Source organism: Rhinatrema bivittatum, chromosome 2 (assembly GCF_901001135.1).
Source record: "Rhinatrema bivittatum chromosome 2, aRhiBiv1.1, whole genome shotgun sequence".
In the NCBI taxonomy this organism is placed as follows: Eukaryota; Metazoa; Chordata; class Amphibia; order Gymnophiona; family Rhinatrematidae; genus Rhinatrema; species Rhinatrema bivittatum.
In genome coordinates, this window is record NC_042616.1 from 660,400,691 (window position 1) to 660,428,147 (window position 27,457).

Sequence of the window (27,457 nt, forward strand, 5' to 3'; positions counted from 1 at the left end):
CTCTTTCGTGATTTCCTGACTTTAATGGAGGCGGCAAGGATTAGAAGCCAAAACGTCCAGATTTCGATCCTTTATTGGAGAATTAAAATCTTTAAAAAGCCCGACTCAGGCCGAGTTTCGCCCTCTCTCAAAGGGGCTGCATCAGGGGCTACAACACATAAACGGATACATAAGTACTAATAAATAAAACAAATGATAAAAACACATGACATAAGACATAAAAAATGGTAACATGAAAAGTGAAAACAGAAAATGTATAAAAACAAAATGGTAGCATATACATTTTGTTTTTATATATTTTCTGTTTTCACGTTACCATTTATGTCTTATGTCATGTGTTTTTATCATTTGTTTTATTTATTAGTACTTATGTATCCGTTTATGTGTTGTAGCCCCTGATGCAGCCCCTTTGAGAGAGGGCGAAACTCGGCCTGAGTCGGGCTTTTTAAAGATTTTAATTCTCCAATAAAGGATCGAAATTTGGACATTTTGGCTTCTAATCCTTATCTTGTTGCCTCCACGGCTTTGTTAGACAGCTTTCCTTGCTGCTTTCTCAACCCATCACTGACTTTAATGGATACTTCCTGATACAGGCTGAATAGGGACATTACCTTAGGCAAGAACGAGAGGATTAAACAAATGGTGACTGAGTTTGGTGCATATACTAAACAAGGGTCCCTACATGGTAGGGCTTGTATCTCTGTGATACACATTGCCAAACAAATGGTTACCAAAAAAGCAGTCTAAGGAGAAGACTTCTACAGAAGATTGTCTTATCGGCTCAAAGGAAGAAGCCATTAGTGCCTTAAGAATCAGATTAAGGTTCCATTGTGGGACCAAGGGCCTAAAGGAAAGCCCCTCTGAAGAAAAGGGCTATGTCTGGATGTGCAGTTATCTGCAAGCCCTTAAATGGCCCTCTATAGCAAGATATGGCTGCAAACCGAACTTTCAAGGAACTAAGGAATAAACCTTTGTCAAGACCTTTTTGGAAAGAACTCCAGAATGCATGCAATGCTTTCAGGGGGAGATTGAAAACTTTTACCAGAATTGTACAAACATACACCAAATACGAATATAAGCTAGGAATGTGGATTACTTCCGTGCCTTTGACATGGTTGAAATGACAATGATGAAATAGCCCTTCCTACACAGGTGTGCCCTCTCAAGGGCAAGACTGTAAACAAAATGGAAATGAGTCTTCTATTGGAATCTGACCTTGCCTCAATAGCCCTGAATCCTGGGAAGGCATATCGGGTTTCCCACCAGTAACCTTATCAGGTCCGCATATTATGGACTCCTTGGCCAATCTGGCACTATCAGAATTACCATGGAAGAATGATTGTCCACTGTTTTGCTTATCAGGGATCAATGTATAGAAAGAGAGGAGGAAATCCTTTTGCCAAGGTCTTATCAGGTCGATTATCCCGCTGGGCCCTTGCTCCTTCCATCTGCTGAAGAACAGGTGCACCTTGGTATCTGCTCACGTCACCATCAAGTCCATTGCTGAGTTCCCATTTTTCCGAGACTAGCCTGTTTCTGCTGAGGAAGTCAGCTTGAACATTCTCACTGTAAGATGCAGTTAAGAGATTTCCACCCACCTGAACAGAAGGCTTGCTTCTGCTGCTAGTGTCTAACTGCGGTGCCCCGTTGTTTGTTTACGTATGCTACTATCCTGATGTCTGATAGTATTCCAACCGCCATTCCTTTTATTAGTGGCAGTAAAAATAGTAGGTTCTGTCTGATTTACACAAATTTCTACAAACCAGATTTCAATTTGTCATTATGGGGAATTGTGCGCAGACTAGGAGGGAAAAAAATATATTATCTATTTTAGAATAAGGCTGTAACATTTATTTATTTATTTTATTTATTTAAGGTTTTTTTATACCGGCATTCATGAAAGCGTTCACATCATGTCGGTTTACATGAAAACAGGGGAGTGAAGAATACAACCAACAACATAAATAAACGTAACATAAAGGGGCTGATAAACATAACATAAATAACATAAAATAACATAAAGGGGCTGATGCAATAAATATGCGCAGAAAGCAGGTGCTGAACAGTCAGTGCCCGCTTTCTTAATGGGGCGCCATGCAATATTTAAATTAGGTGGTCGCATTAGCGAGGAGGTGCTAGGGTCACTTGCGTGCCCCGAGGGACTCCTTGCTAACAAGAACCTGATTGGCATTGGCCATCCGCTGGTTAGGAAAACGAACGCCAAGTTTATCTGCAGTTTTCCTAAACGCCGCACAGTCAGGGGCTTCAGGAAACGGATGCTTGTCTGTTGAGTGGCCGTTTCCTGCACCCGACTGCAGATGGGTTTTTTTTACTATGTTTTTTTCTGTTTTTCTGTACTAGTTTTAAGAGCGCTCAGCCTTTAATGCCTGCTCCAGGCAAGCATTAAATTTCTGATTGCTAAATGTGTGTCCTAGATGCACTTTTTTTTTTTTTTGCATCGGGAGTGAACGACTAATAGCCACAATCACATGCATTTGTATGTGATGAGAGCTATTAGATTCACTCCGCATCGGACGCACGTTGTAGAGGCACTAATGCCGAGCGCACTGTATTGCATCGGCCCCAAATGTGGAAAAGTGAAAGATCTGAATTCTGAATGCACTTGAGAATGTTCAAGCTGACTTCCTCAGCAGAAACAGGCTAGTCTCGGAAAAATGGGAACTCAACTTGATGGTGAATGCACTGTACATGTTTGAAAGATGTACACATATAAAACTGCTTCAAACATTGAGAAGATGAATTACATGGATGACTTAGGTAACCTCTAAATGTTCTCCATTTCTGATTAATATATTAAGGAATGAAGAAGAAATGCCCTGCCTCTACAGAAACATGTGTTACACTCTGCTTAAATTTGCTACATTTAGAGTGCATCACAAGAAAATATGTTTTTATACAGGCAAGCAAAACAGATCACACATTTGTCAGATTACATTCCTTTCCGCCAGTAGTATTAACTTATTTCTTGCTACCTAAGTTTTGGAAAATTTAAGAAGGATATACCTTAGTTACAAAACCTTTTGTAATGTCTCACATACATGATTTCTAGAGTATCTATGTACCATCTCAAAAAAAGATAGAAACTACTAAAGAAATTTGATATCACTTATCAAATTTCTCACATCTGAAGAGCAGCCAGTTATTTTATGACTAATGCTAACAGGAAACCATACACCTTAGTGAAGGCAGAATTAATAATGTTTTGTAATTCTGGAAAAACACAATATACGCCTCACATTCACGAAGGGATCAACTCACCCATTTCAGCGATGTAAAGGAGGCTAAGGTGAAGAGCTATTCAAATAGGGCAGAAAAATATTTGCTATTGAAAACTAGAGCAGAAGCTGCAAGGGAGAGCAAAAAATGGACATCTGGGATCTAAGTTACCTCCCCTCTCCCATCAAATAAGAAAAGCCTTTGAAAATTATGACCTAATGAGGCATTTCAGGCCTACCCGGCAATAAGCCATGGAATGCATTAGCTGATTCATCTCTATATGTATCCATCTTATTATCCATTTTAAGACATGAAAAAGTTGCTCTGGTGATGTCTATCCCCTATGGAACTCACACTAGGCATATTTAATCTGTCAGTACATCTATGAGCAAGAAGCCAAAAATGTCTGCCTACATTTCTATCGCTACGTTACCTTATTTACATACTGACTGAACTATCTGCCCCAGTTCTGTAAGAATAAATATGGAAAACCCCAAGTCTCATGGTATCTATAAATAACAGAAGAATCAGAGTGCTGTACCATATACGTCACTTCAATTTTAGAAGCAGAACTATTACATATTATTTTATTTAAAGCCAAAACATACAAGAAAATGTAGAAAAACAAAGCTGTGATACAGGTTATCACCAGACTGGGACTAACTGAACACCTCTTAAGAAGACAGCTATAAAAGGTTCCAATGTAATGAGACCAATATGTAGTGGTTTGAGATCTCAATCTCTATGTTGAGGTCAGCACCACAACACATACAAGAGTCAATTAAGACATTTCAGCATAAACCTGCATGCTGCCATGTATTAGAGGAACCTCCTCGGCCTCACTTTTTTTCTTCTGACGCACTAAGCAAAGGCAGCATAAATGCATACTGCAAAACTTAGAAGCCACTTGCCTTCAGGGAGATTGAGCAGGCTTTGAGAACCTTGACTTCTCAAAAGCAGCCTGTCTGCAATACTACATGAAAGTAACCAGGACAATAACCAATCATCAGCCTCTAGGAACAAAAGGGATTCTGAACCCTAAAGACTACCCACCAAGTGCAGAAAGAAGAGGAAGCTCTGCAAATCCAGCTTTCATCCTTGGGAAGTAGAGACCTTGCTGAAGACAAAGACTTATATTTACAACCAATCTGTATGGTACATTCTTGGATCCCATACAATGCTACTAAAGAACAAATAAGTAGCAGCACTGGAATTACATCCAGGAAGTGGAGAAGCTCACAAACAAATGGAGAGATGTGAGAGCATAGGTGGTCTGTAAGATGTCAGTGGATCTTCACTGTAAAGCATATGGAGACAGACTTAAGTCTAAACATGTATATCCTTAGAGGAAAGGTGGGATGGGGAGATATGGCAGAAACATCTAAATATCACCAATGCTTAGGCGGCAGGCCTCTAAATGGAAAAGAGGCTCTGAAAAGTGATCATGGGATGAGGGTGAAAGTAAACTGAACATAAGAAATTGCCATGCTGGGTCAGACCAAGGGTCCATCAAGCCCAGCATCCTGTTTCCAACAGAGGCCAAACCAGGCCACAAGAACCTGGCAATTACCCAAACACTAAGAAGATCCCATGCTACTGATGCAACTAATAGCAGAGGCTATTCCCTAAGTAAACTTGATTAATAGCCGTTAATGCTCTTCTCCTCCAAGAACTTGTCCAAACCTTTTTTGAACCCAGCTACACTAACTGCACTAACCACATCCTCTGGCAACAAATTCCAGAGCTTTATTGTGCGTTGAGTGAAAAAGAATTTTCTCTGATTAGTCTTAAATGTGCAAATTGCTAACTTCATGGAATGCCCCCTAGTCCTTCTATTGTTCAAAAGTGTAAATAACCGATTCACATCTACTCGTTCAAGACCTCTCATGGTCTTAAAGACCTCTATCATATCCCCCTCAGCCATCTCTCTTTTCCAAGCTGAACAGCCCTAACCTCTTCAGCCTTTCCTCATAGAGGAGCTGTTCCATCCCCTTTATCATTTTGGTTGCCTTTCTCTGTACCTTCTCCATCGCAGACCAGAATTGTACACAATATTCAAGGTGCGGTCTCGCCATGGAGCGATATAGAGGCATTATGACATTTTCCGTTTTATTAACCATTCCCTTCCTAATAATTCCTAACATTCTGTTTGCTTTTTTGACTGCTGCAGCACACTGAGCTGATGATTTTAAAGTATTATCCACTATGATGCCTAGATCTTTTTCCTGGGTGGTAGCTCCTAATATGGAACCTAACCGTGTAAATACAGAGAGGGTTATTTTTCCCTATATGCAACACCTTGCACTTGTCCACATTAAATTTCATCTGCCATTTGGATGCCCAATCTTCCAGTCTTGCAAGGTCCTCCTGTAATGTATCACAATCCGCTTGTGATTTAACTACTCTGAATAATTTTGTATCATCTGCAAATTTGATAACTTCACTCGTCGTATTCCTTTCCAGATCATTTATATATATATATGGAAAAGCACCGGTCCAAGTACAGATCCCTGAGGCACTCCACTGTTTACCCTTTTCCACTGAGAAAATGGACCACTTAATTCTACTCTCTGTTTCCTGTCTTTTAACCAGTTTGTAATCCACAAAAGGACATCTCTCCTCCTATCCCATGACTTTTTAGTTTTCTTAGAAGCCTCTCATGAGGGACTTTGTCAAACGCCTTCTGAAAATCCAAATACACTACATCTACCGGTTCACCTTTAGCCACATGTTTATTAACCCCTTCAAAAAAATGAAGCAGATTTGTTAGGCAAGACTTCCCTTGGCTAAATTCATGTTCTATATTCCATTAAACCATATCTTTCTATATGCTCTACGATTTTGATCTTGAGAATATTTTCCACTATTTTTCCCGGCACTGAAGTCAGGCTCACTAGTCTATAGTTACCCAGAGCGCCCCTGGATCATTTTTTAAATATTGGGGTTACATTGGCCACCCTCCAGTCTTCAGGTACAATGGATGGTTTTAATGATAGGTTACAACTAATAGATCAGAAATTTCATTTTTTAGTTCCTTCATTACCCTAGGATGCATACCATCTGTTCCCGGTGGTTTGCTACTCTTTCGTTTGTCAATCTTGCCTACTACATCTTCCAGGTTCACAGTGATTTCAATCAGGTCGTCTGCCTCATCGCCCCTGAAAACCATCTCTGGAACTGGTATCTCCCCAACATCCTCATTAGTAAACATGGAAGCAAAGAATTAATTTAGTCTTTCTGCAATGGCCTTATCTTCCCCCTAAGAGCCCCTTTTTCCCCTCGGTCATCTAATGGTCCAACTGACTCCCTCACAGGTTTCTTGCTTTGGATATATTTAAAAAGGTTTTTATTATGAGTTTTGCCTCTATGGCCAACTTCATTACAAATTCTCTCTTTTTGCCTGTCTTATCAATGTTTTACACTTAACATGACAATGCTTATGTTTTATCTTATTTTCTTCAGATGGATCCTTCTTCCAATTTTTGAAGGATTTTTTTTGGCTAAAATAGCCTCTTTCACCTCACCTTTTAACCATGACGGTAATCGTTTTGCCTTCCTTCCACTTTTCTTAATGTGCGGAATACATATGGACTGCGTCTCTAGGATAGTATTTTTAAACAATGTCCATGTCTGTTGAACACTTTTAATCTTTGCAGCTGCACCTTTCAGTTTTTTTCTAACTATTTTCATGTTATCAAAGTTTCCCTTTTGAAAGTTTAATGTTAGAGCTGCAGATTTACTTACTGTCCCCCTTCCAGTTATTAGTTTAAATTTGATCATGTTATGATTACTGTTGCCAAGTGGCCCCACCACCGTTACCTCTCTCACAAAATCCTGCATTCCACTAAGAATTAAATCTAAAATAGCTCCCTCTCTTGTTGGTTCCTGAACCAATTGCTCCATGAAGCAGTCATTTATTACATACAGGAACTTTATGTCTCTAGCAAGTCCTGATGTTACATTTACCCAGTCAATATTGGAGAAATTGAAATCTCCCATTATTATTGCACTTCCAAATTGTTTAGCTTCCCTGATTTCTCTTAGCATTTCATCATCTGTCTGACCATTTAGTCCAGGTGGATGGTAGTATACTCCTATCACTATACTCTTACCCAACACACATGGGATTTCTACCCATATGCCTAAAAACCTTCAAGCGAAATCTTAAGACCTGGCTCTTCTCTAAAGCATACATGTAGATTGTTCCCCACTCTCATCTATGTTCCTCTCATCTATGTTCCCCTCAAGACCTGGCTTTCCTCTAAAAATATATACCTACTTCCCCTCTCCCACTATTGTGTTACCCTTACCCCCCTTCCTATCCCTTTTCCCCCCTCCCTCCTTCCCTTCTCTTTCCTCTCACCCCTTTTTTCCACTCAAATCATATATTTTATGTTATTCCCTCTCATTGTACATTTTGTAAATACTTGCAACCTTTGCATACAATAATTTAAGAATTAACATAATTCTTAATTCTCCTCCACATTTCCCCCCCCCTCCATTCATTTACTCTCTTGTTAATATATTATTTTATATTATGTTCATCTTTATATTTCCCCCTCCTTTTAATTACTCTCTCGTTAATATGTTATATTTGTTTTATGTTAAAATTGTTCGATGTAAAGCGCCATCCCAGGCACAAGTTTATGTTACACTGTGAACCGATGTGATATCACTGATGAATGTCGGTATATAAAATCGTTAAATAAATAAAATAAATATAGATTCTACTGAGCATTTACTCTCATTTGCTGCTATACATTAACTCTCCCATCTTACTACATAGACTTCTGGCATTGGCATACAGACATTTCAAAGTGTGTTTTTTGTTTGTATTAACAACCTGCTTTTCAGTTGTTAGGGATAATTCGGAAATCATTACCTTCGGTGATTTTTTACATATAGGCACATGGACTATTTTTGTTTTTAATGGAACCTCTCCGTTGGGATGCCCTAACTCTCCTGTTTCATTAGTATCCTTCAAGGATACATTTCTCCGAACCATGCACTGCTGAGTGACTGTCGGCTTTCCCCCTTGTTCTAGTTTAAAAGCTGCTCTATCTCCTTTTTGAAAGTTAGTGCCAGCAGCTTGGTTCCACTTTGGTTAAGGTGGAGCCCATCCGTTCGGAAAAGTCTCCCCTTTCCCCAAAGGTTTCCCCAGTTCCTTACAAAGCTGAATCCCTCTTCCCTGCACCATTGTCTCATCCACGCATTGAAACTCTGGAGCTCTGCCTGGCTCTGGGGACCTGCATGTGGAACAGGAAGCATTTCAGAGAATGCCACCCTGGAGGTTCTGGATTTCAGCTTCCTACCTAAAATCCTAAATATGGCTTCCAGAACCTCTCTCCCACATTTTCCTATGTCGTTGGTGCTCACATGTATCACGACAGCCGGCTCCTCCCCAGCACTGTCTATAATCCTTTCTAGGTGACGCGTGAGGTCTGCCACCTTCACACCAGGCAGGCAAGTTACCAGGCGGTCCTCACGTCCACCAGCCACCCTTCTATCTACATTTCTAATAATCGAATCACCAACTATGATGGCCGGTCTAACCTGGGCAGTAGCCCTGGGACACTTGTCCTCAGTGCGAGAGGACAATACCTCACCTGGAGAGCAGGTCCTTAGCTACAGGATCACTTCCTGCTACACCAGGGTGATGTTCTCCTACTGGGAAACCTTTCTGTTCCAAGGCAGCACTGGGGCTACCAGAATGGATTCGGGACTTGGCTACTATGTCCCTGAAGGTCTCATCAATGTACTTCTCTGTCTGCCTCAGCTCCTCCAAGTCTGCTACTCTAGCCTCCAGAGATCGGACTTGTTCCAAAAGAGCCAGGAGCTCTTTGCACTGAGTGCACACATACAATCTCTCACCGGTGAGTGAAAAATCATTCATGTGACACTCAATGCAAAAGACTGGAAAGCCCCCCCTCTTGCTGCTGGACTGCTGCCTTCATCTTAGTTTTATTGAGTTCCTAGTTAAGTTTAGGATAATAAGGGAGTTGGAATGAGAGTAATTTAAATTTACAGGTGAATTTACTAATTAATCAGCTAGTGTCCTACAAGAGGATGATTAAACTTTCAATAAGGGCTGGTACAATAGTATGATTTAGATAAGACCCTGATGATTTTCAATGAGAATGTGTCTCTCCTACCTAAAAATCAAGGGTTGAATGGGTGGGAAAGACAGACACTAGAATTAACTATCTCTAGCTTGCTTATTACCTCAGACACACAAACTAAAGAATATATCCCTTAATTTCACCTTTCACCAAACTTTTATAAGCCCAAAAATTTCTGAAAGCTATTCTTACCAATCTTCTATAACCACCGTTAAATTAATCTTCTCTCAGTTAATGGAAAGGTTTGAGATTCACGCGCAGTTAAGCACGCGCTTCCGGTCCTCCTCTACTGCAAAGGGTGCGGGGCCTCTGGAAGCTAGGGCCCCGCAAGCGATCCCTGGATCGCTTGCGGTGACCTCTGGGCTCCTCTCCCGGGTGATGCTCAGAGCAGTATGCAGATAAGCCTTCCGGTCCTCCTCTACAGAAAGGGTGGTGAATGCATGAAGCAAGCTCCCAGTAGAGGGGGTGGAGAAAAAGACAGAATCTGAATTCAAGAAAGCATGGGATAAGCACAGATAATCTGAGCGATAGGGATTGTACAGTTGAGCAGTTGATGTGTATGTGCAGACTAAATAGGCCGTATGGTCTTTTCTGCCATCATATTTCTATGTTTAAGTTCTCCAAGATCAGTAAGCATGCCAGAAGCACTAGTAGTGGGGAATAAACCATCCTCCTGCAATTCACACATATAGAAGCTTACAGCCAAAGACACTGTACATGAAGAAAGCATCCAAGAGCTGGAAGGAACTATGCAGTCAAAACCTGGTAAGTACAAAACCACAGTAATCATTATACAACTGTACTATAAATGTAATTTAGCTACACCACCAGATATCTAAGGGCAAAACTGGAAATAGACCTGGAATGGCATAGTGAAGCCTTCCTAAACCCTAGTGGCACAACCTTGCATGGAATCAATATTAATAGAGTTGCGCTATGCTGATACCCTCTCTCCAAGTGGGGTGCACAGTTATATAAAAGAATATTTAAGGTGTCCTCGATCTGCAGGCAAGTACTTACAAGATCAACTCTCCCTGGAGCAAGCACATCCCATTTTCCACTATCTCTGCTACAGTATCCCTCGCTGTATCCAGAGAAACGCAACCGCCAAAAGGAATTATGGAAGTAGGATCTGTCTAGCTGAGCAATTTGGAGTGTGTCAAGTGAAGCATGGCGGAAGCAACTATATCACAGTAATGAGGTCCATGGATTGTGGCAGACACAAATTAATGGTCTACATGAGAATGTTATGAGTAAGGTGCATTTATAAAAAGACACCTTTTCAAGCTCACACTACGTCCAAGTTGATGAGCAGTATTCTGGCACTCCTGAAACAGAGGATGCAACAGAAAATGATGATGGGATTTATTTTATTTACCAGCACTTTCCCCACTCTCTAGGCACCCATCTGCAGCAGAAGACCTGTATCCTGCATAGCACTCATTTGCCTTCACTCCCCAGATAATGAACGAAAGGCTTACAGATATGGGTCCAAGGGAGGACTTCATGTGAGGCAGAGAAGTTCTTGCCTCTAAAGAAGCTACTATAAGGCAGCCAACCCTAGCATAGAATCTGCTGTAGTTGAATCTAGATGATGATGTTTGCAGGCTCATCTAGAACAGGAAATGTAGAGCTCTTTAGTGCCGGCTCAAAAGAATCAGCAAGCTCGACATGTTCTGGAATTACATGCCATACATGAGTTACAGGAGACTAAATGCAGCCACATGCCAGATGTTGGAACAGCATTTGACCTGGCAAATACCAGATGCTGGATCAATATTTGACAGGCAAATGTCAGATGTGGGAGAAACATCTGCCATTAGGGGAATGAAATGGTACAGCCTTCCTGCACACCAGCGGCACAACCTTGCACAGAATCAATGCTAATGGAGTCATGCTATGGCCTAACAATGTCTCCATCTCAAAAGCAGGATGGCTCTAGGTTAAGAAGAAGGATAGAGTGGAGACTGCATCCTTAAATTCATGCTCACAATTCCTCTTCTAATTCCCCTTCAAGTTCTATGCTCATGGACAGCCAGCTCCAAGAGACACAGGTTTTGGTAGAAGGCCATGACATGCGCCTATATGAAGACTCAGACCCCTTCATCCATAAGCCCAACATTTTCCACTCCAGCTCCCTCCAGCCAGACATGTATTTATTTATTTAGAAGCACTTATTACACTTATTACATTCAGAGCGGGGTACAAAAATGAACAAATAGATGTTCGGGGGCGGGGTACAATATAAAACATATAGCCATAGGAAGGGCAAAACAAAAATCTTAGGTGAGGGAAAGAAAGGTAAGCATCAAGGGCATGAGATGGTTGAGTTAAGGGATCAGAGGGAAGGGGGTGGAAGACTAGGTAGCATCAGCTGAAGGGGGACGAGTTAAGGGTAGTCAGTTGTCATCTAGATTGGGGGGGGGGGTGAGGATGCTCTCTTGAAGAGTAATGTTTTTAGGGCTTTTTTGAAGAAAGATCTTTCTTGGAAACATCTTAATTTCTGTGGTAGGCTATTCCACAGTAGTGGTCCAGCAAAGAAGAATGCACGTTTCCTGGTTTCCTCGAGACGGGTGAGCTTTGTAGGCAGACAGACTAGTAGCATCTGGTTGGACAATTGAGTTGTCAGGAGGGGCCATGGATTTTATTGTTGAGGAGAGCCATGGGGAGTTTAAGTGGATGATCATTGCAAGCTTATATTGTAATTGGTAGGAGATGGGGAGCCAGTGGAGAGATTTGAGAATAGAACAAAACTAGACCGATGTCTTGGAAGATGCAATATTTATTCTAATTGATCCAGATTAAAAGTAAAAGTGCCAGACTATGGCCGAGTTTCACCTTTTTGGCTGCATCTGGGGCTGCAACTAATACTTTACTACCAAGCAAAGCTGAACCCGACATAGGAACAGCAGCTGCAACCCGACAGCAGCATGCGCAGTATTGATCACTGCTGCACTGGAAGCACTATGTGGGGGCTGGTTCTAAATTCTTGCTTGCCGAGATCCTAGTACATCTTCCTGGAGGTCTATTGCACTATCAGAAGGGAGTTACAATAATCAATCCCTGGGGATGGAAGGACCGTTCTGAAATCTATATGTTCAAGTAGAGGCTTGAGGTGTAGTTTATAGAAGGAGGAGTTGGTAATATTTCTTATATGGTTACACATGTGGGAGAGGGGTCGATAGTTTGGTACGCTTTGGGGGGCTGGAGATGGATTGTGAATCAAAAGCGATATGGTTGGGGGTGTTGACTGGATGGCGCAATGATTTCCGTTTTAGATCTGTTGAGAGCTAATTTATTACTATGTACCCATTTCCGGATCGTTGTAAGGCAATTGTTAAGGAAAGCTTCAGTCAGGGCCCATGTTTCCTTGAGAGGAAAAAAGAATTGAATATCGTCCGCACAGATTTTATAGTGTACTCCGAGGTCATTGATAGTGCGGCATAGTGGGGTTAGATAAAGGTTAAATAGTGCAGCAGAGAGAGCAGACCCTTGGGGCACTCCAGAACTCAAAGGCGTCAAAAGAGGCGGCAAGGCATTCAATTTGGACTTGTTGTGTCCTGTTGCTAAGGTAAGAAGAGAACTAGGCCAGCACCGAACCAGTGATCCCAAAGGAGCACAGCTTTGAAAGTAGGATGATTGATCAAGTCGAATGTGGCAGAGATGTCGAGTAGGCATAGGAGGAATAAGGAGCCGTGATCGAATCTGTGTCTCATTGTATCAAAGCTGTATAGAAGTAACAATTTGGTATTGTGGAGTTTCCTGAACGTTAACTGGTACTGACTGAGGAGATTATTTGAATCAATGAAGTTGCAAAGCTGGTGGAGAACTGCAGTTTCTAGTCCTTTGGCCATGAAAGATAGGGTGGATTTTAGGCGATAGTTGGATGTGATTTGGATGTGATAGCTGGATCCGCTGTCGGTTTTTTAATTATGGGTCGGACTGTAGCTTGTTTTAAGATATCAGGGACGACGCCATGTTGAAGTGATGAGTTTATGCATTTAGTGACACACGAAGCAATATCCAGTTTGATCAATTTGAGTAGGGATGTGTGGCATGGGTTAAGAGGGCTGGTCGAAAGTTTCAGGTTGTCAATGATCTTAGTGGTATCCTCGATTGTGATGTCGAAGCATTCCCAGGTTGGGCCTTGAATTTCTGGATCACAGATGGCTTCTTTGTAAGCTGAATTATTAAAAGGTGCTAATGACAAGTGCTGTTTTGTTGGTAAAGTGAGTGGCGAATGTTTCAGCAATGTTCATCCCCAGGATGGTGGGAGGAAGAGTGAAGGAGGTCGAGCTTGGGTTGATGATCTTTTTAACAGAGGTACATAATTCTCTGGGACTGTTTCGTGAGGCCAACAGTTTTTTGTATATGCAGGATTTCTTTGTAGCATTATTGGCCTCTTGATATGATGTCAGTTTGTCATTGTAAAGGGTTTTATGTGTGGGTTGAATCTTTCCTCCATTTTCTCAGCTCACATTTTAGGGTTTGAAGTGTTGTATTGTACCATTGTGCAGATGTTGTTCTTTTAGTTGAGTATGGTTTCAGAGGGGCCAGTCTGTCGAGTGTTGAACTAAGGGAGGAGTTCCGGTAATCTAAGAGTTCTTCAGGTGAGTTACAGGAGATATTGTCTAGGATCTGAGTGAGGTTTTTTGCAAGAGATACAGGATCTATATGACCATGTTTCATGAATGTGATACTGTTTGGGCAATTTGATCACAAAATTTGGGTTTGAGGGCAAAGTTGATAAGGAATTGGTCACTCCAAGGAATTTCAGATGTGTTAGTGTTAAGATCATTTTTTTTATTTATTTAAGGCTTTTTTATACAGACATTCATAGGCACATCACATTGGTTTACATGCCTCTAAAAAAAACACTTACTCCCAAAAAGCAGGTGACATGTTATAAATGTTAGAAGTAAATTTTTAGAAATTCTCATATTTTGCTTATCAAATAATCCTTTTATTTTTAACTAACATTTCATGAAATTATATTTTTCAGTCTGTACCCTATAGTTTTCATGCTCAGAAAAACTACTAGTGTATATGAAAAAACTGTAACTGCAACAGAAAAGAACTGGAAGAAAATGCACCACACACAATAGTTTCCTGTATATGTACGTCAAACAAGTTGCAGGCAATACACTCATTACAAAGGTATCTGAATACATCTCTGGCTAGTTTTGAATTCAATTCAATCCAGAAAAGCTGCTAGTCTGATAAAGTTGTCACCTACTACTTGAATGGTGATCTCTATTACTACACCTTTAAGTAGGCTAACACAGAACCATTTAGCAACTTCTGTACAGGAAAAAAAAAACATATGAAGTTTATTTTATTTCATTTCTTTTTCAACTAAAGAAAATCTGGTAATTAAATCACAGAACCGTTTAGTATCAGAGAAATAGGCCTTTTCCAAGGCATTAAGCAACAGGAGAGTGTGTCCTTTAAGAAACAAATCCACAACATAGCATCCAGTCCATTAACAGAAAATTCTACAACACATTACGTATTAAGATATGGAAAATTACTACAAAAAATATTCACAATCTCCTGGATAAATAGAAAGGATACAATCATGTGAAAGCCTGAGGGATTAACAAATATTAACTCCAGGCAGTTGCCTTTCTTGTGCATAGGGGATGAGATGATTTATTTTCAGCCGCATGAAAGAAAGGTATTGAACATAGTATTGGTGGGGGTTGAAATATGCGAGGCCGGTTGGTGGAGGTTGAAGTCGCCTAGCATTATGGTTGTTGATGGATTCAGGTTAAGGTTCAGGATAGCTTCGCTCAGGGGGGAGAGAGTTTTTGGTAAGGAGCTCAGGGGGCTGTAGGTCAGACGGAGATTAATATGTTTGGATTTTATTTATTTATTTATTTATGGTTTTTTTATATACCGGAGCTCCTGTATACAATACATTTTATTTTAATATATTTTATTTTAATATATTTTAGACAAAATTACTTGAGTGGGGGAGGGATAGACACATCTAACATAGTAAATTTCAGGTGGGACTTAAAGAATACAGCCAGACCTCCTCCTCTACATCCTATTCTAGGACTATGAAAGTATGAGAAGTTATGTGGGCAACAGTGGTTGAGGACTGGAGTGTCATAGTCTTTCAACCAAGTTTCGGTGAATCAAACAAATCGCAGGCTCTGGAGGCAAGGAAGTTGTAGATAACAGTGGATTTCTTCGTGATCGATTGTGCATTGATGAGTATGAGGAATAGAGTGGTAGTTGCAGCAACCAGGTGCATATTGGTTAGATTGTTGGTGAGAGTTCTTGTGTGCACGGTATGGAGTGGCCGTAGGAGAGTTGCATCCCCGTAGTGACCCTGGCCCGTGATTATAGGAATAGAAAAGTGGGAATGGGGAGCTGATGTATAGTACTCACAGGTTTCCATGATGCAGACAGTTAGGCAGATTAGAGACGCTAATATGGAGCGCACAAAGGGGCAGGCATCACCGCCGCGGTTTTATTTGGTCCAGGGTGGAGGACGAGCATGTTAGTCACACGACTTCCTGCTCACTCTCCCCTTTCCAGTGGGGGAGGGGCGCCCTGGCATGAAAACAGCATGGACTTTGAAATAGCCATTTCTGGATACAGGCAGATGCAGAAAACAGCTTAATAACTGAAAAGGTAGGCAGACCCTACCACCTGCTTACTCCAAATGTTTTTATTCAAGCCCTTGCAAATAACTCAGAGTTCGAAAACACAGCAAACAGCAGTCAAATATCTTCTTTATAAATCAATATTCAGCTGCTATTCGTCCTGTACAAATGATAAACATTTTTAATGTACATTTTTAATGTATAATAGGCTGAAATGTAAATATTGTGCTGTTCAATTTCTCCCCTTCCATCCCAAGTTTATTTTCCTTGTTTTTTGTAACTTTCCCTTTCCCTTTTTCTGATTCACTGTATTTAAAGTTCAAGGTTCTTATTGAAAATATTGTTTTTTACGTTACGTTATGCTTTACACTCCTTGTTATTTGTAAACTGGGTTGATGTGATGCCTATCATGAAACTCGGTATAACAAAAACAATAAATAAAATAAAATAAATAAATATATTTGCAAACTGGAGTCCAAACAAAAACTGCCAGGGGTATATCAACCTCTAAGTATTTTTGTGGTCACATCAAATAGTGCATCTCTTGCATAGCACAATCATACGCACCATATTTGCATTATTTGGTCATTTTATTATGATGAGTACTGCATAGAGTGATGATTAACTGTATTCATGAGCTATATTATCCTCTGTGTTCACATACCATCAATCTAAGGAAATCAGCACACCTATACTATGAGAACTTCCAGCACTGTCACAGTACGTCTCATAACTGAATTCAAGTCTAAGTAAATTCCTTGTGCAAAATTATATTTTTGTTATTGAGGTCTGGCAACTTGATGCTTCAATACATTGTTCAAGGACTTGTCTATAACAGATACTAAATAGGTAGCCAGGCAACAACTAATCACTTCTTGAGCAAAGACCATCATCTGCTCAGTGACCATTCCATTTTCACTAATCTAGCTTACAATATTTTAAAATTTATGCTGGTACCCTGAACTATAATCTATTGCCAATGTTCCAGTAGACTAAGTGAATCATACTGAACTGAATATGATTCCCCCGTCTAGAAATTGTTTTTCACGTGTAGTAATTTTGTATGCAACTTCCTCGATATGTGGTGTCCATTTCAGTTCGTTTACTGTTTTAAGAAAATATTATAAATCGGCTTTTTGATTAGGGCAAATATTCAGTAAACAAAAGAAGGAAAAACAAACATTTTGTTTCTCTATTTCTAAATATAGGTGGTCTTCTTACATGCTGAACTGAACCTCCAATATATCTTGGAATGCACTGAAAATATAATATAAAGCAAGTAAAAGTCAAGTTACTGGTCAATGTACTGTATTATCTCTATACAAAACACTTCAAAGCTGAGATCAGGTAGTCCTGATTCATTGAGCTTCCTTTGTGATGAACTATCAAGATTTGGGACTTGATTTTCTATTCTTTTACTTGATGCCATTTTTTATGTTTAAAGTAATTGGTGCTTTCTGTTACTGAAGTCCAGAATTCTGAATATAATGGGTCCTTTACAAGCCTACTCTCCTTACACTAGTGTGCACCTTACTAGATTATTGCTTGGGTCATTTCTTATTAGCAGGACAGGAAACAAACAGGTACCTAAAATTTAGAACGTGGTACTTGCCACCAAGTGTGGATGTCGAAACCATCAGCAAGGCTGAGCTTACTTATCTATGGCCTACCAGAAGGAATTGCTAGACTACAGAAGGAGGAGGGAGGGAGAGATACAGAAAGGATAAGCAAAAAAATGGCAAAAGAGAAAGAAAAGCAAAATATAATAACACAAAAGGAATAAAACACTAATTTTTCTGCTGGCTCCTAAATTTTAGGCTTATTAGTTTGTGTAGTGTATCTAATCTTGGAGCCCTGTAATTTGAGGGATTGTCTTTTGAAAATTTGTGGGCAACACAATCAGAAAATACTCCATTAGTTACTATTAAAACTCTTCAAGAAACAAGAATAGATTAATACTGGGGACTGTGAATGAGTAAAGTATAAAGTTCATATTCTACAATCATTCAAGGAAATTACTGTACTAACAAATTACTTTACACCCAGGGAAGAAAGCATCAAAACAGGTGAGGTTTCTTTTATATTAACACTGAAGCAAACAATGTATACTTTAAAAGAGCTTTCTGGAATTATGGTGTACAGTTTACTACTTCTACAATGGAATGAAAAGTTATCAAAAAAAAACATACAACTCAGTCAAGCCCAATTTTTCCTACAAGGATGCAAAATGGATTATACTATTCTAGGAAAGTTTTAACCTGATAAAATATGATAGAAGACAGGCATTTAAAGACAGAAATATTTCAACCCAAGCCTACAGACATACAGTGAAAAATAAAATAAAAAATGAGAAAGGGCAGAGTAAAGAATTTTTGAAATTATGAAGTTGCAGGAAATTTTACCAAGAATATACAAAGTACAGGTTTAGAATTTGGCAGTAGTATTCAGGGGGCTCATGTATACAAAGCAATTTTTTTTTAATATGTCCCAATTTGTAAGCATTTTCATAACAGATTTCTTAGAACATAAGAACATAAGACTTGCCATACTGGGTCAGACCAAAGGTCCATCAAGCCCAGTATCCTATTTCCAACAGTGGCCAATCCAGGTCACAAGTACCTGGCAGGATTCCAAGGGGTAGATAGATTCCATGTCTCTTATCCCAGGGATAAGCAGTGGATTTCTGCAACTCCTCCTTAATAATGGTTTATGGACTTTTTTCCCTGAGCTTGTCCAAACCTTTGTTAAACGCAGCTACACTAACAGCTTTCACCACATCCTCTGGCAACAAATTACAGAGTTTAATTATGTATTGATTAAAAATTATTTATCTTATTAGTTTTAAATATCACCTAGTACCTTCATTGTGTCCCCTAGTCTTTGTATTTGTTTTTGAAAGAGTAAACATCTGATTAAAGTTTATTCATTCCATTCCACTCATTTTATAAACCTTTTGCTGTCTCTTCTCTAAGCTGAAGAGTCCTAATCTCTTTAGCCTTTCATAAGGTAATCATTCCATCCCCTTTATCTTTTTGGTCATCCTTCTCTGTACCAATAAAAATTCTGATATATGCACCATGGAGCAATACAGATGCATTAAAATATTGTTTTATTCTCCATTCCTTTCCTGATAATCCCTAGCATTCTATTTGCTTTCTTTGCTACTGTTGCACACTGAGCAAAATATTTCAATAAATTATCAATGATAACGCCTAGATCCTTTTCCTAAATGGTGACTCCTTGTTTTTGTCCAGCCCTCCTCTCTATTCAAATGATCATCATAAGCATTCCAAACGGAGAACGAGAACATCCCTGGTTCGTAAGAACTAAATTCAAATCAGGATGTATAAGAAATAATTACTAATAGACACCTTTCAAAACGATACCACAGACAGCTTCATAGCAAGTGCAGGTTACGCAAGACATCTGAAGAAAGGAACTGTGAAGCCTCAAAAATTAGAACACCACATCAATACACATAAATCTGTTAGCCCAGTAAAATACATTAGAAACTCTAAAAGAACCCAATACCTATAATACAACAGAAAGCTCAATTTTATTACACAATACACAAAGGAAATTTAAATTACAGTCTGTTTGAAATATACATATTGTAATGACCTGAGTTTATAATCTGAAAGAATAGACTTCCCTGCACAAGATTTCCTTATTAGAAGCAGGGAAGAAAACATATATAGTAGGAGGCCTATTCTATCCAAATGCAGAGCTGATTTGCAGCTGTGAATCTTGGCTTTGTTCACCAAAGAAAAAATATAACAACCAGATATTTATCTATATTCTGCCAATGTTGTGGGCCCATCATATAGTGTAATATGCTGTTTTGAAGTACAGAGTTGTACTGATCAAAACTCCCAGATGGAATCCCCTACTTACCTACTACTCTGTGTGACCTTAAGCAAGACACTTCACAACATCTGCTTAAACTGTTTTACAGTAAGGGCTTTGACAAAGAGATGTTGTACAAACTATACAAGGTAAGTCGCATGGCTACAAGGATGATGGAAGTACATCTTCACAGGACATATTTAACTCACTGCCACAGGATGTGGAGGCAAATAGTGTGAATAGATACATTTAGGAAAGAAAGGTCAATCATATCCTATTTAACATAATAGTCAAAAGATGTCACACCAAGTCCAATGTATCCCTTAAACATACATAAAATTCCTCTCTCTTAGGCTTCAAAAAATCATTAACTAGGCAAGTGAAAATTCCTACAAGCTTTCTAAAGTAAAATGAAAGAAATATAGCAGTAAATAACATGATATGCCAACACGCAAAATGAATTATTCCTCTGGGTTTTCTATTTTTGTGGTCTAACACAAGAGGAAGTATGAATGCCCCCTGGTGGCAAAGGTTTATCCTGAATAACTATAAAACTACAAAAAATATAGTAAAAACAATCTGTCTTAATTTTCAACATAGTACAGATAACATTACAAATTAAGCTAGCAACACAACTGTACACAAGTATAGTAGCACTAAACTCACATTTGCTATGTTACCAAACATGTTATGTCCGTTTGAAAAGGAAAAACAGTGCTGTTTGCATATTTTTATTAATGAATAACTTAAACCAAGCCGTTTATTATACATTTTATAAATCCAATTCTGATAGCTTTTTTTGCATTCAATTGTAAACGCATTCCTAACACATACATTCAGAAACTTAAAGAAAATAAAGGCTATTGAATAAAGGCCCATCGTATATATTCTACAAAAGGACCCAAATCTGTGAAAGTTGACTCCTCCTTGTCGCTCCAGTTTGGAGATGCGGGTGCTCTCTATCACACCGCTCCTTCCAACCCTGGCATCCCTTTCTCTCCCCCCCCCCCCCCTCAGACCTCCTCGGCTACATTTGCACAGCTCAACCCGACACCATGGCATCGGCTTTCTGACACAGCCACACTGTAATCCTGCCCTCTTGTTTACAGCCGCCCGGCCCTGTTCTCCTGAGTCCGACAGGCGCCCCCCCCCCCCCCCCCCTATCCTCCTCAAGAGCGGGGGAAGGGGGGTTGCCGGCAAATTGTCTAACAAAAACATTCAGCTCTTCACCCTGATCCACGGCCCCGCCACTCACTGTCCAATTTACCCAAGGTACAGACAGCAACCCGGCATTTTATTTTGCTTAATCACAAAGGGCTGCCTCAGGTCCTCCTGACATGCCGCTTCTTTTTCCCAGCGGCAACTAAGTAAACGACAAAATTAACCACAAATGTTTATTTGTAGCAAATGTGCCCAATTTGTGAGGAAAGGATTAACGTATATGAAATAAATATCTAAAACGTAAATAAATGTATTTAGAAATCCGCAAATATTAAGGCATATAGCGAGAGAAGTCTAGAAGGCAGACACACAGAGGAATCCTCTGGATGCAGCTGCAGTGACAGGTAGGCGAGAACGGGCAGTCTCTTCCCCTCCCCCCGCCTTACCTAGCGCCACCTCGCAGGCTTTGCGCAGCTGGGAGTGATGCGCCTTCTTCACCTCCTTGTCGGCCAGAATCTTCTCGAGGGCGCGGGTGAGGAACATGTTTTTGGTTTTTTTCCCCTCATACATTGACGCGGCGGACCAGCTCCCGGCTGACAACAAGGGACGTGGCGGCGGCAGTGGCTCGTTCCCGGACCCGGGCCGCTCCCCACCCCGTCCACCGCCTCCTCTGCCCTGGGAGGGCGGCTCTGTGCGCTGCCGCCGCGGTCCTGGAGGTGCTGTGGGCGGCGGCAGCGCCTCACGCTCTGCTAAAGGAGGGTAGCGGCGGCGGCGGCGCTCTCTAGGGCTGGCAGCAGCTACAGGAGCCAGAAGAGCCTTGAACGCTGTCACTCTCTGCTATCATGACCTACGGCTCCCGTGTCTGCCCTCTTCCTCGGCACACAGCAAACGTCCGTGACACCCGAGACACACGGTATTGACTTTTTTTTTTCCCCTTGTTGCCGCTGTTGTTGTTGTTATTATTATTACTAGAATCGGAATTAATTTTGCGTTTTCGTTATTTCGTCGGACGCGGAAATCCGCCGCCACTCCTCCATTAGCAACCTGTTCTCGCCATGTTGGAAAGGAAGCGACGTCACGCGGGACGCACGCACGCTCGGAAACGTCGGTTGCGGGTAGGGGAAGGGCGCGCAGGTGAGCAGGGAGCGGTGGATGGGGAGTAGGAAGCTGGGGGCAGGTGAGGGAAAGTGGAAAGTTTACCAGCATGAGTTGTCATTTTGTCCAACGCTGCCATTTCTATTTTGATTCACGAGCAAAGATTTGTGGTTGTCGTGGTAGTCCACTTGGAAGTGTGGCTCACAAACAAGTTATAGGTGATACCTTTTTATTGGACTAACTTGATACTTTCGTGATTTGCTTTCGAACATTATCCTTTCTTCACCGATCCAGTGAAGCCACGATAATTCTCAAAAGCTCATACGAGTCATTCAAATGCTATATGTTTTTCAGTCTTATATCCAATGTCTCTCTGAGGGACATTAGGGATAATATGGGATGGGAGTAAAGAATATCTTAAATTCAGGCACGTTAGAATCTAAGATGCTTCCCCAGTTCTGTTATCTCACCAGCTTTCACAGCTCTTGCCCTCCTTCCACCCCTTAACTAGCTCTGTAAACCTAGTCACCCTCTCCTTCACATGGAAACATAATAGCAGAAAAAGACTATATAGCCTATTTAGTCTGCCCATCCACACCAACTGATTGGCTGTAGAATCCCTATTATTTCCTCCAAGATCCCATGTACTTGGCTTTTGCTTTCTTGAAAGCAGATACTATCATTGTCACCACCACCTCTACTGCAAGGCTGTTCTATACATCCACCACCTTTTCTGTAAAGGATTAGCCTATTGGTTAGAGCAGTGGGCTACGAACCAAGAGACCAAGGTTTGAGTCCCACTGTCACTCCTTGTGACCTTCGGCAAGTCACTTTACCCTCCATTGCCTCAGGTACAAAACTTAGATTGTAAGCCCTCTGGGGATAGAGAAATACCTACAGTACCTGAATGTAAACCGATGTGATATCTCAGATTGAATGTCGGTATATAAAAATAAATACAAAAATAAAAAATGAAATATTGCCTTAACCTACACCCTTTCATTCTCATCCTATGGTCCCTTGTTCCAGAGCCTCCCTTCCATTGAAAGAGGCCAACCTCATATGTATTGACTCCTTGGAGATATTTAAATGTCTGTACCATATTGCCCTCATTTTGTCTTTTCTCTAGCATATTCATGTTTAGATGTTTATACATGTACATTTTTATTAGTGTTCTTTTTGCAATTTTTGACTTAAATGGTATATCAGCATTGTTCCATTAATACACTGAAATATCAACTTTTTGTCTTCAAACCAGACAAAGGCATCTTCATTTGCAAATCAACAAACTGGAAAGTCTTTTTCATGATTTTAATTCCTATTTTAAACTTTTTTCATTAAAAAAACAAGAATACTTTGAAAATACTTTTGGAATGATGGTATATAAAAGGCATAAATAAATAAATAGGCATGAAAGAAAACAGGACAGGCCCCCTTATGACCTGGTATGAGAGCTGAAGAACAAAAAAACAACAGAAATGGAAAATTGAGAAGGAAGACATTTTAGGCAGCAGTACGAGCTGGGGGACTGACGTATACAGAGGCAGATGAGTGACTTTCAGGCATCCCCCAACATCCAAAATAGAATGTATTTTATTTATTAACTCATATTTATAAACCACATCTCCAATAGAATGCTCACAGCAGTGTACAGCATTAAAGCATACAAATAGCAATGAATATATTATAAAAATATAGTCCACTGTTGCGAGAGTAACAGTGGACCCTTGAGCCGGCCTGACGGAGAGAGAGGATGATGGAAGAAGGAGTCTCCATGGAGAGAACTCAGGCCAGGAGGCGGATGCTGGCCAAGCGAGAAGGAGCTCTTCACCCTGGAAGCCCGAATCCCCCCCCGGAGGAGCCCTTAAGGATCCGAGCCGCTGGGACTTAGGTGACCGAAGGAGATGACTTCACCCTGGAAGCCCGAGGCTCCCCCGGGAGAAGCCCGTGGGAACTCGGGCCGCTGGGACTTAGGCGAGCAGCAATCTAGAAGAGACGGTCTGAGGTCGAGGCAGGCTGCAGGTGAGCAGAGTCAGAGGCAGGCAGAAGTCAGCACCGGAGGAGCAAGCTGGGACAAGCGAGGAAGGTCCAGAACTGGAACAGAAGCGGAGCAGGAACTGGAGAACGAAGAGTCTGGACTGGAATGAAGCGGGAACTGGAGCAGGAGAAGAAGAACTGGAACTGAAGACGAAGATCCAAACCTGGAACTGAAGCTGAGGACAGGATCAGGATCCCAAGATCTTAGGGCCCTAGCATCTTAATGCTTGAATGCTAAAATTAGCATCTTGATTTGGCCAAAAAAAAAAAAAAATTTAACTGAAAGCCAATGAAATGCTTTCTTAGCATTCAGACATGTGAATCCAAACCAGTGGGTTATGCACCACTAGTATAATAACACTGTCACTCAAACTTGATATCAGCCAGTCAATGTTCACTTCCTGTTTAAGTTCCACCCGATAGAAGTGAATGGGTGTAGCCGCACCCAACTTCTGACCCAAACCATGCCCCCAACCTACCCCTGACCCCACCGACCCCAAACCGTTCCCATAACTCAACCCATGTCCCTCCCACTCATAGAAGTGAATGGATTCACCACTCCCATGCTCTACCTTAAGCCACACCCCCTCAACCCAAAATATATCCCCATACCACACCCTCTATGATGTCACCGGAAATGACCCTTGACTGCCTTTTGATGACTTCGTTACAGTCCAACCCTCCCCCCACTTCCCAAAAATATGCCCCTTAGAATGTAATCAGAAATGACCTTGTCGCTTTCAATGATGAGAAAATTAATGGACCTTGTCTACTTTTTGATGACCTCACCGGAAGTCCAAATAATTGCTACTGGGGGTGACAGAGCCGGAAACAGGACTTTCTGTCCCCGGATTTAAAAGTTACTAGCTGTGATGTAGCAAGAAGCTCGCTCTCTCTTCCCCCTCCCCTCAGTGTAAATATGCATGCCCAAATAGCGTGCCTGGCTGGCATACAGAGTGAAATTTGAGCAGATAAGAACATAAGAAAATGCCATACTGGGTCAGACCAAGGGTCCATCAAGCCCAGCATCCTGTTTCCAACAGTGGCCAATCCAGGATGATTGATGGGGTATTATAAACTCAGGCATGTAAAAGTGAATAAAACAAGGCTTGAGTTTTTGTTTTAAATACACACCACTGCAACCATGCACGAGCAGTTATTAAATAAAATGTATTATGACCTAGGCGCTATAGGAAGGTTTGGTGGAATAAATCCTCTTTTTCAGGCTGCTAAAACATGTAATGAAACAGTGACCTGAAAACAAGTAACTGAATGGCTTACAGATCAAGATGTTTATTCTTTACACAGACCTGCTAGGACATATTTTAAAAGAAACAAAATATTTGTGTCAGATGTGGATGCAAAATGGCAGGCTGATCTAGTCGACTTGACTGCCTTGTTAGTTATAATAGCAGCTACAAATATATATTGACAGTGAAAGATATTTTGTTAAAATATGCATCGATTGTGAGATTAAAAACAAAAACATGCTGTGAACTAGCCAAGGCATTTGAAAATATATTTAACGGTGGCCATATTCCCAATAAAATACAAACAGACAAGGGTAAATAGTTTTTAAATGGCTCTGTGAAGAATTTGCTAAAACACAGCTGTGTTCATGATTTTGTGACCAACAGTGATGTTAAGGCAGAGGCTGTGGAGAGATTTAACAGGACCTTAAAATCCAAAATGTGGCAACTTTACATTGCATAACACTTTGATATGAAGATGTGTTGCAGGTTTTGTGAATCGTTATAACCACTGCTTTCACAGAACAATACAGGCCAGCCCTGTCTAAGTAACAGCCTCAAACTTTATGCAGTTCTAGAAAGTACCTGCAAGGCTCTTTGTTAAAAAGGGGGATAATGTTAGACTTTCAAAAACTAAAGGGAAATTTGAAAAAGGGTGCAAACAAACAATGAGATATTTATAATAATGGACATTTTAAACAGGGGGCAGAAAACAGTGTACAAGATACAAGAAGGAAGCCATTCAAGGATCTTTATATCCTGAAGACTTACTGGAAGTCAGCCCTCGAAACTATAGAATATGCCGCATTGATAAGGTTCTAAAGGTAAAAGGGAGAGGAAAGAACAAACAGTGTTTTATGAAATGGCGGGGGTGGCCTGAAAAAGTTAACAGTTGGATAAAGGCATCAGAGATTCAAGATGTTTGATTTGAAAAGGCCTTGTATCTTAAAAAAGAAAAATGAATGAAGGGGAATTTTAAATAACGCTGCATAGTAATGCCTGTGAGGATATTTCCACAAAATACCAGTTCTAATTTCATGATACAGTTAGCTAGGCCTTTGGACCTACAGAGACCATGGGAAGTGGGATTGGTGGAGATACAGTACCCACACACATGGGATAATATTAAATAAGATCATAAGTATATTGTCACCTCGGGAGAAGGAAGCATGGCGCATCACTGTGTTGTACAAAGAGGGCATTACACAACTATTCAGAGTGTAGTAGACCAAATGAACCATGATATGAATAGTCTCTTTAAGCCCATACCATCAAGGATCATTTATGATCCCAATACCCGAAGAATCAAATTAAAATCACAAGACAATGCAGTAATTTCCATAGAGGGTGATTTAGTGACCATTTTTGGACTAGAAGCTAAAACAAATACACAGCACTTGTGTATCACAGATGGGTTTAATACCCTATACCTATACACGGATATTGTAGAGTACCTTCTGATGTGAGACCATTTTGTGCAGCTACTTTGCTGTTTTCCTGCTAATGGTACTTATGATAAGCCACATTATGTCCCTGTGAACAAGCAGCACATTCACACCATAACGTTTGAAATAAAGACAGACCAGAACCAACACATTTCATTTTGTTACGGGAAGGTGATCCTTAAGCTACACCTGCGACCCCGGAAAGCTGTTTTTTAAAATGGTTGTGGTTAAAGATTATGGTGAATGAATGAAGGGGAATTTTAAATAACGCTGCCTAGTAACAAGGAATTGGATCAAGGAAGAGCACTCTATGTCATCTACTTGGATTTCAGCAAGGCTTTTGATACGGTCCCGCACAGGAGACTGGTGAATAAAATGAGAAGCTTAGGAGTGAGTGCCGAGGTGGTGACCTGGATTGCAAACTGGTTGACTGACAGAAAACAGTGTGTGATGGTAAATGGAACTTACCTTGAAGAGAGAGCGGTGTTAAGCGGAGTGCCGCAGGGATCGGTGTTGGGACCGGTCCTGTTCAATATCTTTGTGAGTGACATTGCGGATGGAATAGAAGGTAAGGTTTTTGTCTTTTTGCGGATGACACTAGGATCTGCAACAGAGTGGACACGCCGGAAGGAGGAAAGTGAGACGGGATT

The 27,457-nt window shown here is 40.7% G+C and overlaps 1 protein-coding gene across 2 annotated transcripts in view; it reads right to left on the reverse strand.

Moving 5' to 3' along the window:
- Positions 1-22,100, reverse strand: part of ARFGEF1 (ADP ribosylation factor guanine nucleotide exchange factor 1) — a 626,657-nt gene extending 604,557 nt beyond the window's left edge. The window contains exon 1 of one of the 2 annotated variants that reach the window (XM_029591432.1): positions 21,427-22,100. In XM_029591432.1, coding sequence (XP_029447292.1) covers positions 21,427-21,550 — 124 coding nt within the window. In that variant the 5' untranslated portion in view covers positions 21,551-22,100. The remainder of the gene's footprint in view (positions 1-21,426) is intronic. The other variant, XM_029591431.1, reaches the window with a different exon arrangement.
- Between the last annotated feature and the right edge of the window lie 5,357 nt (positions 22,101-27,457).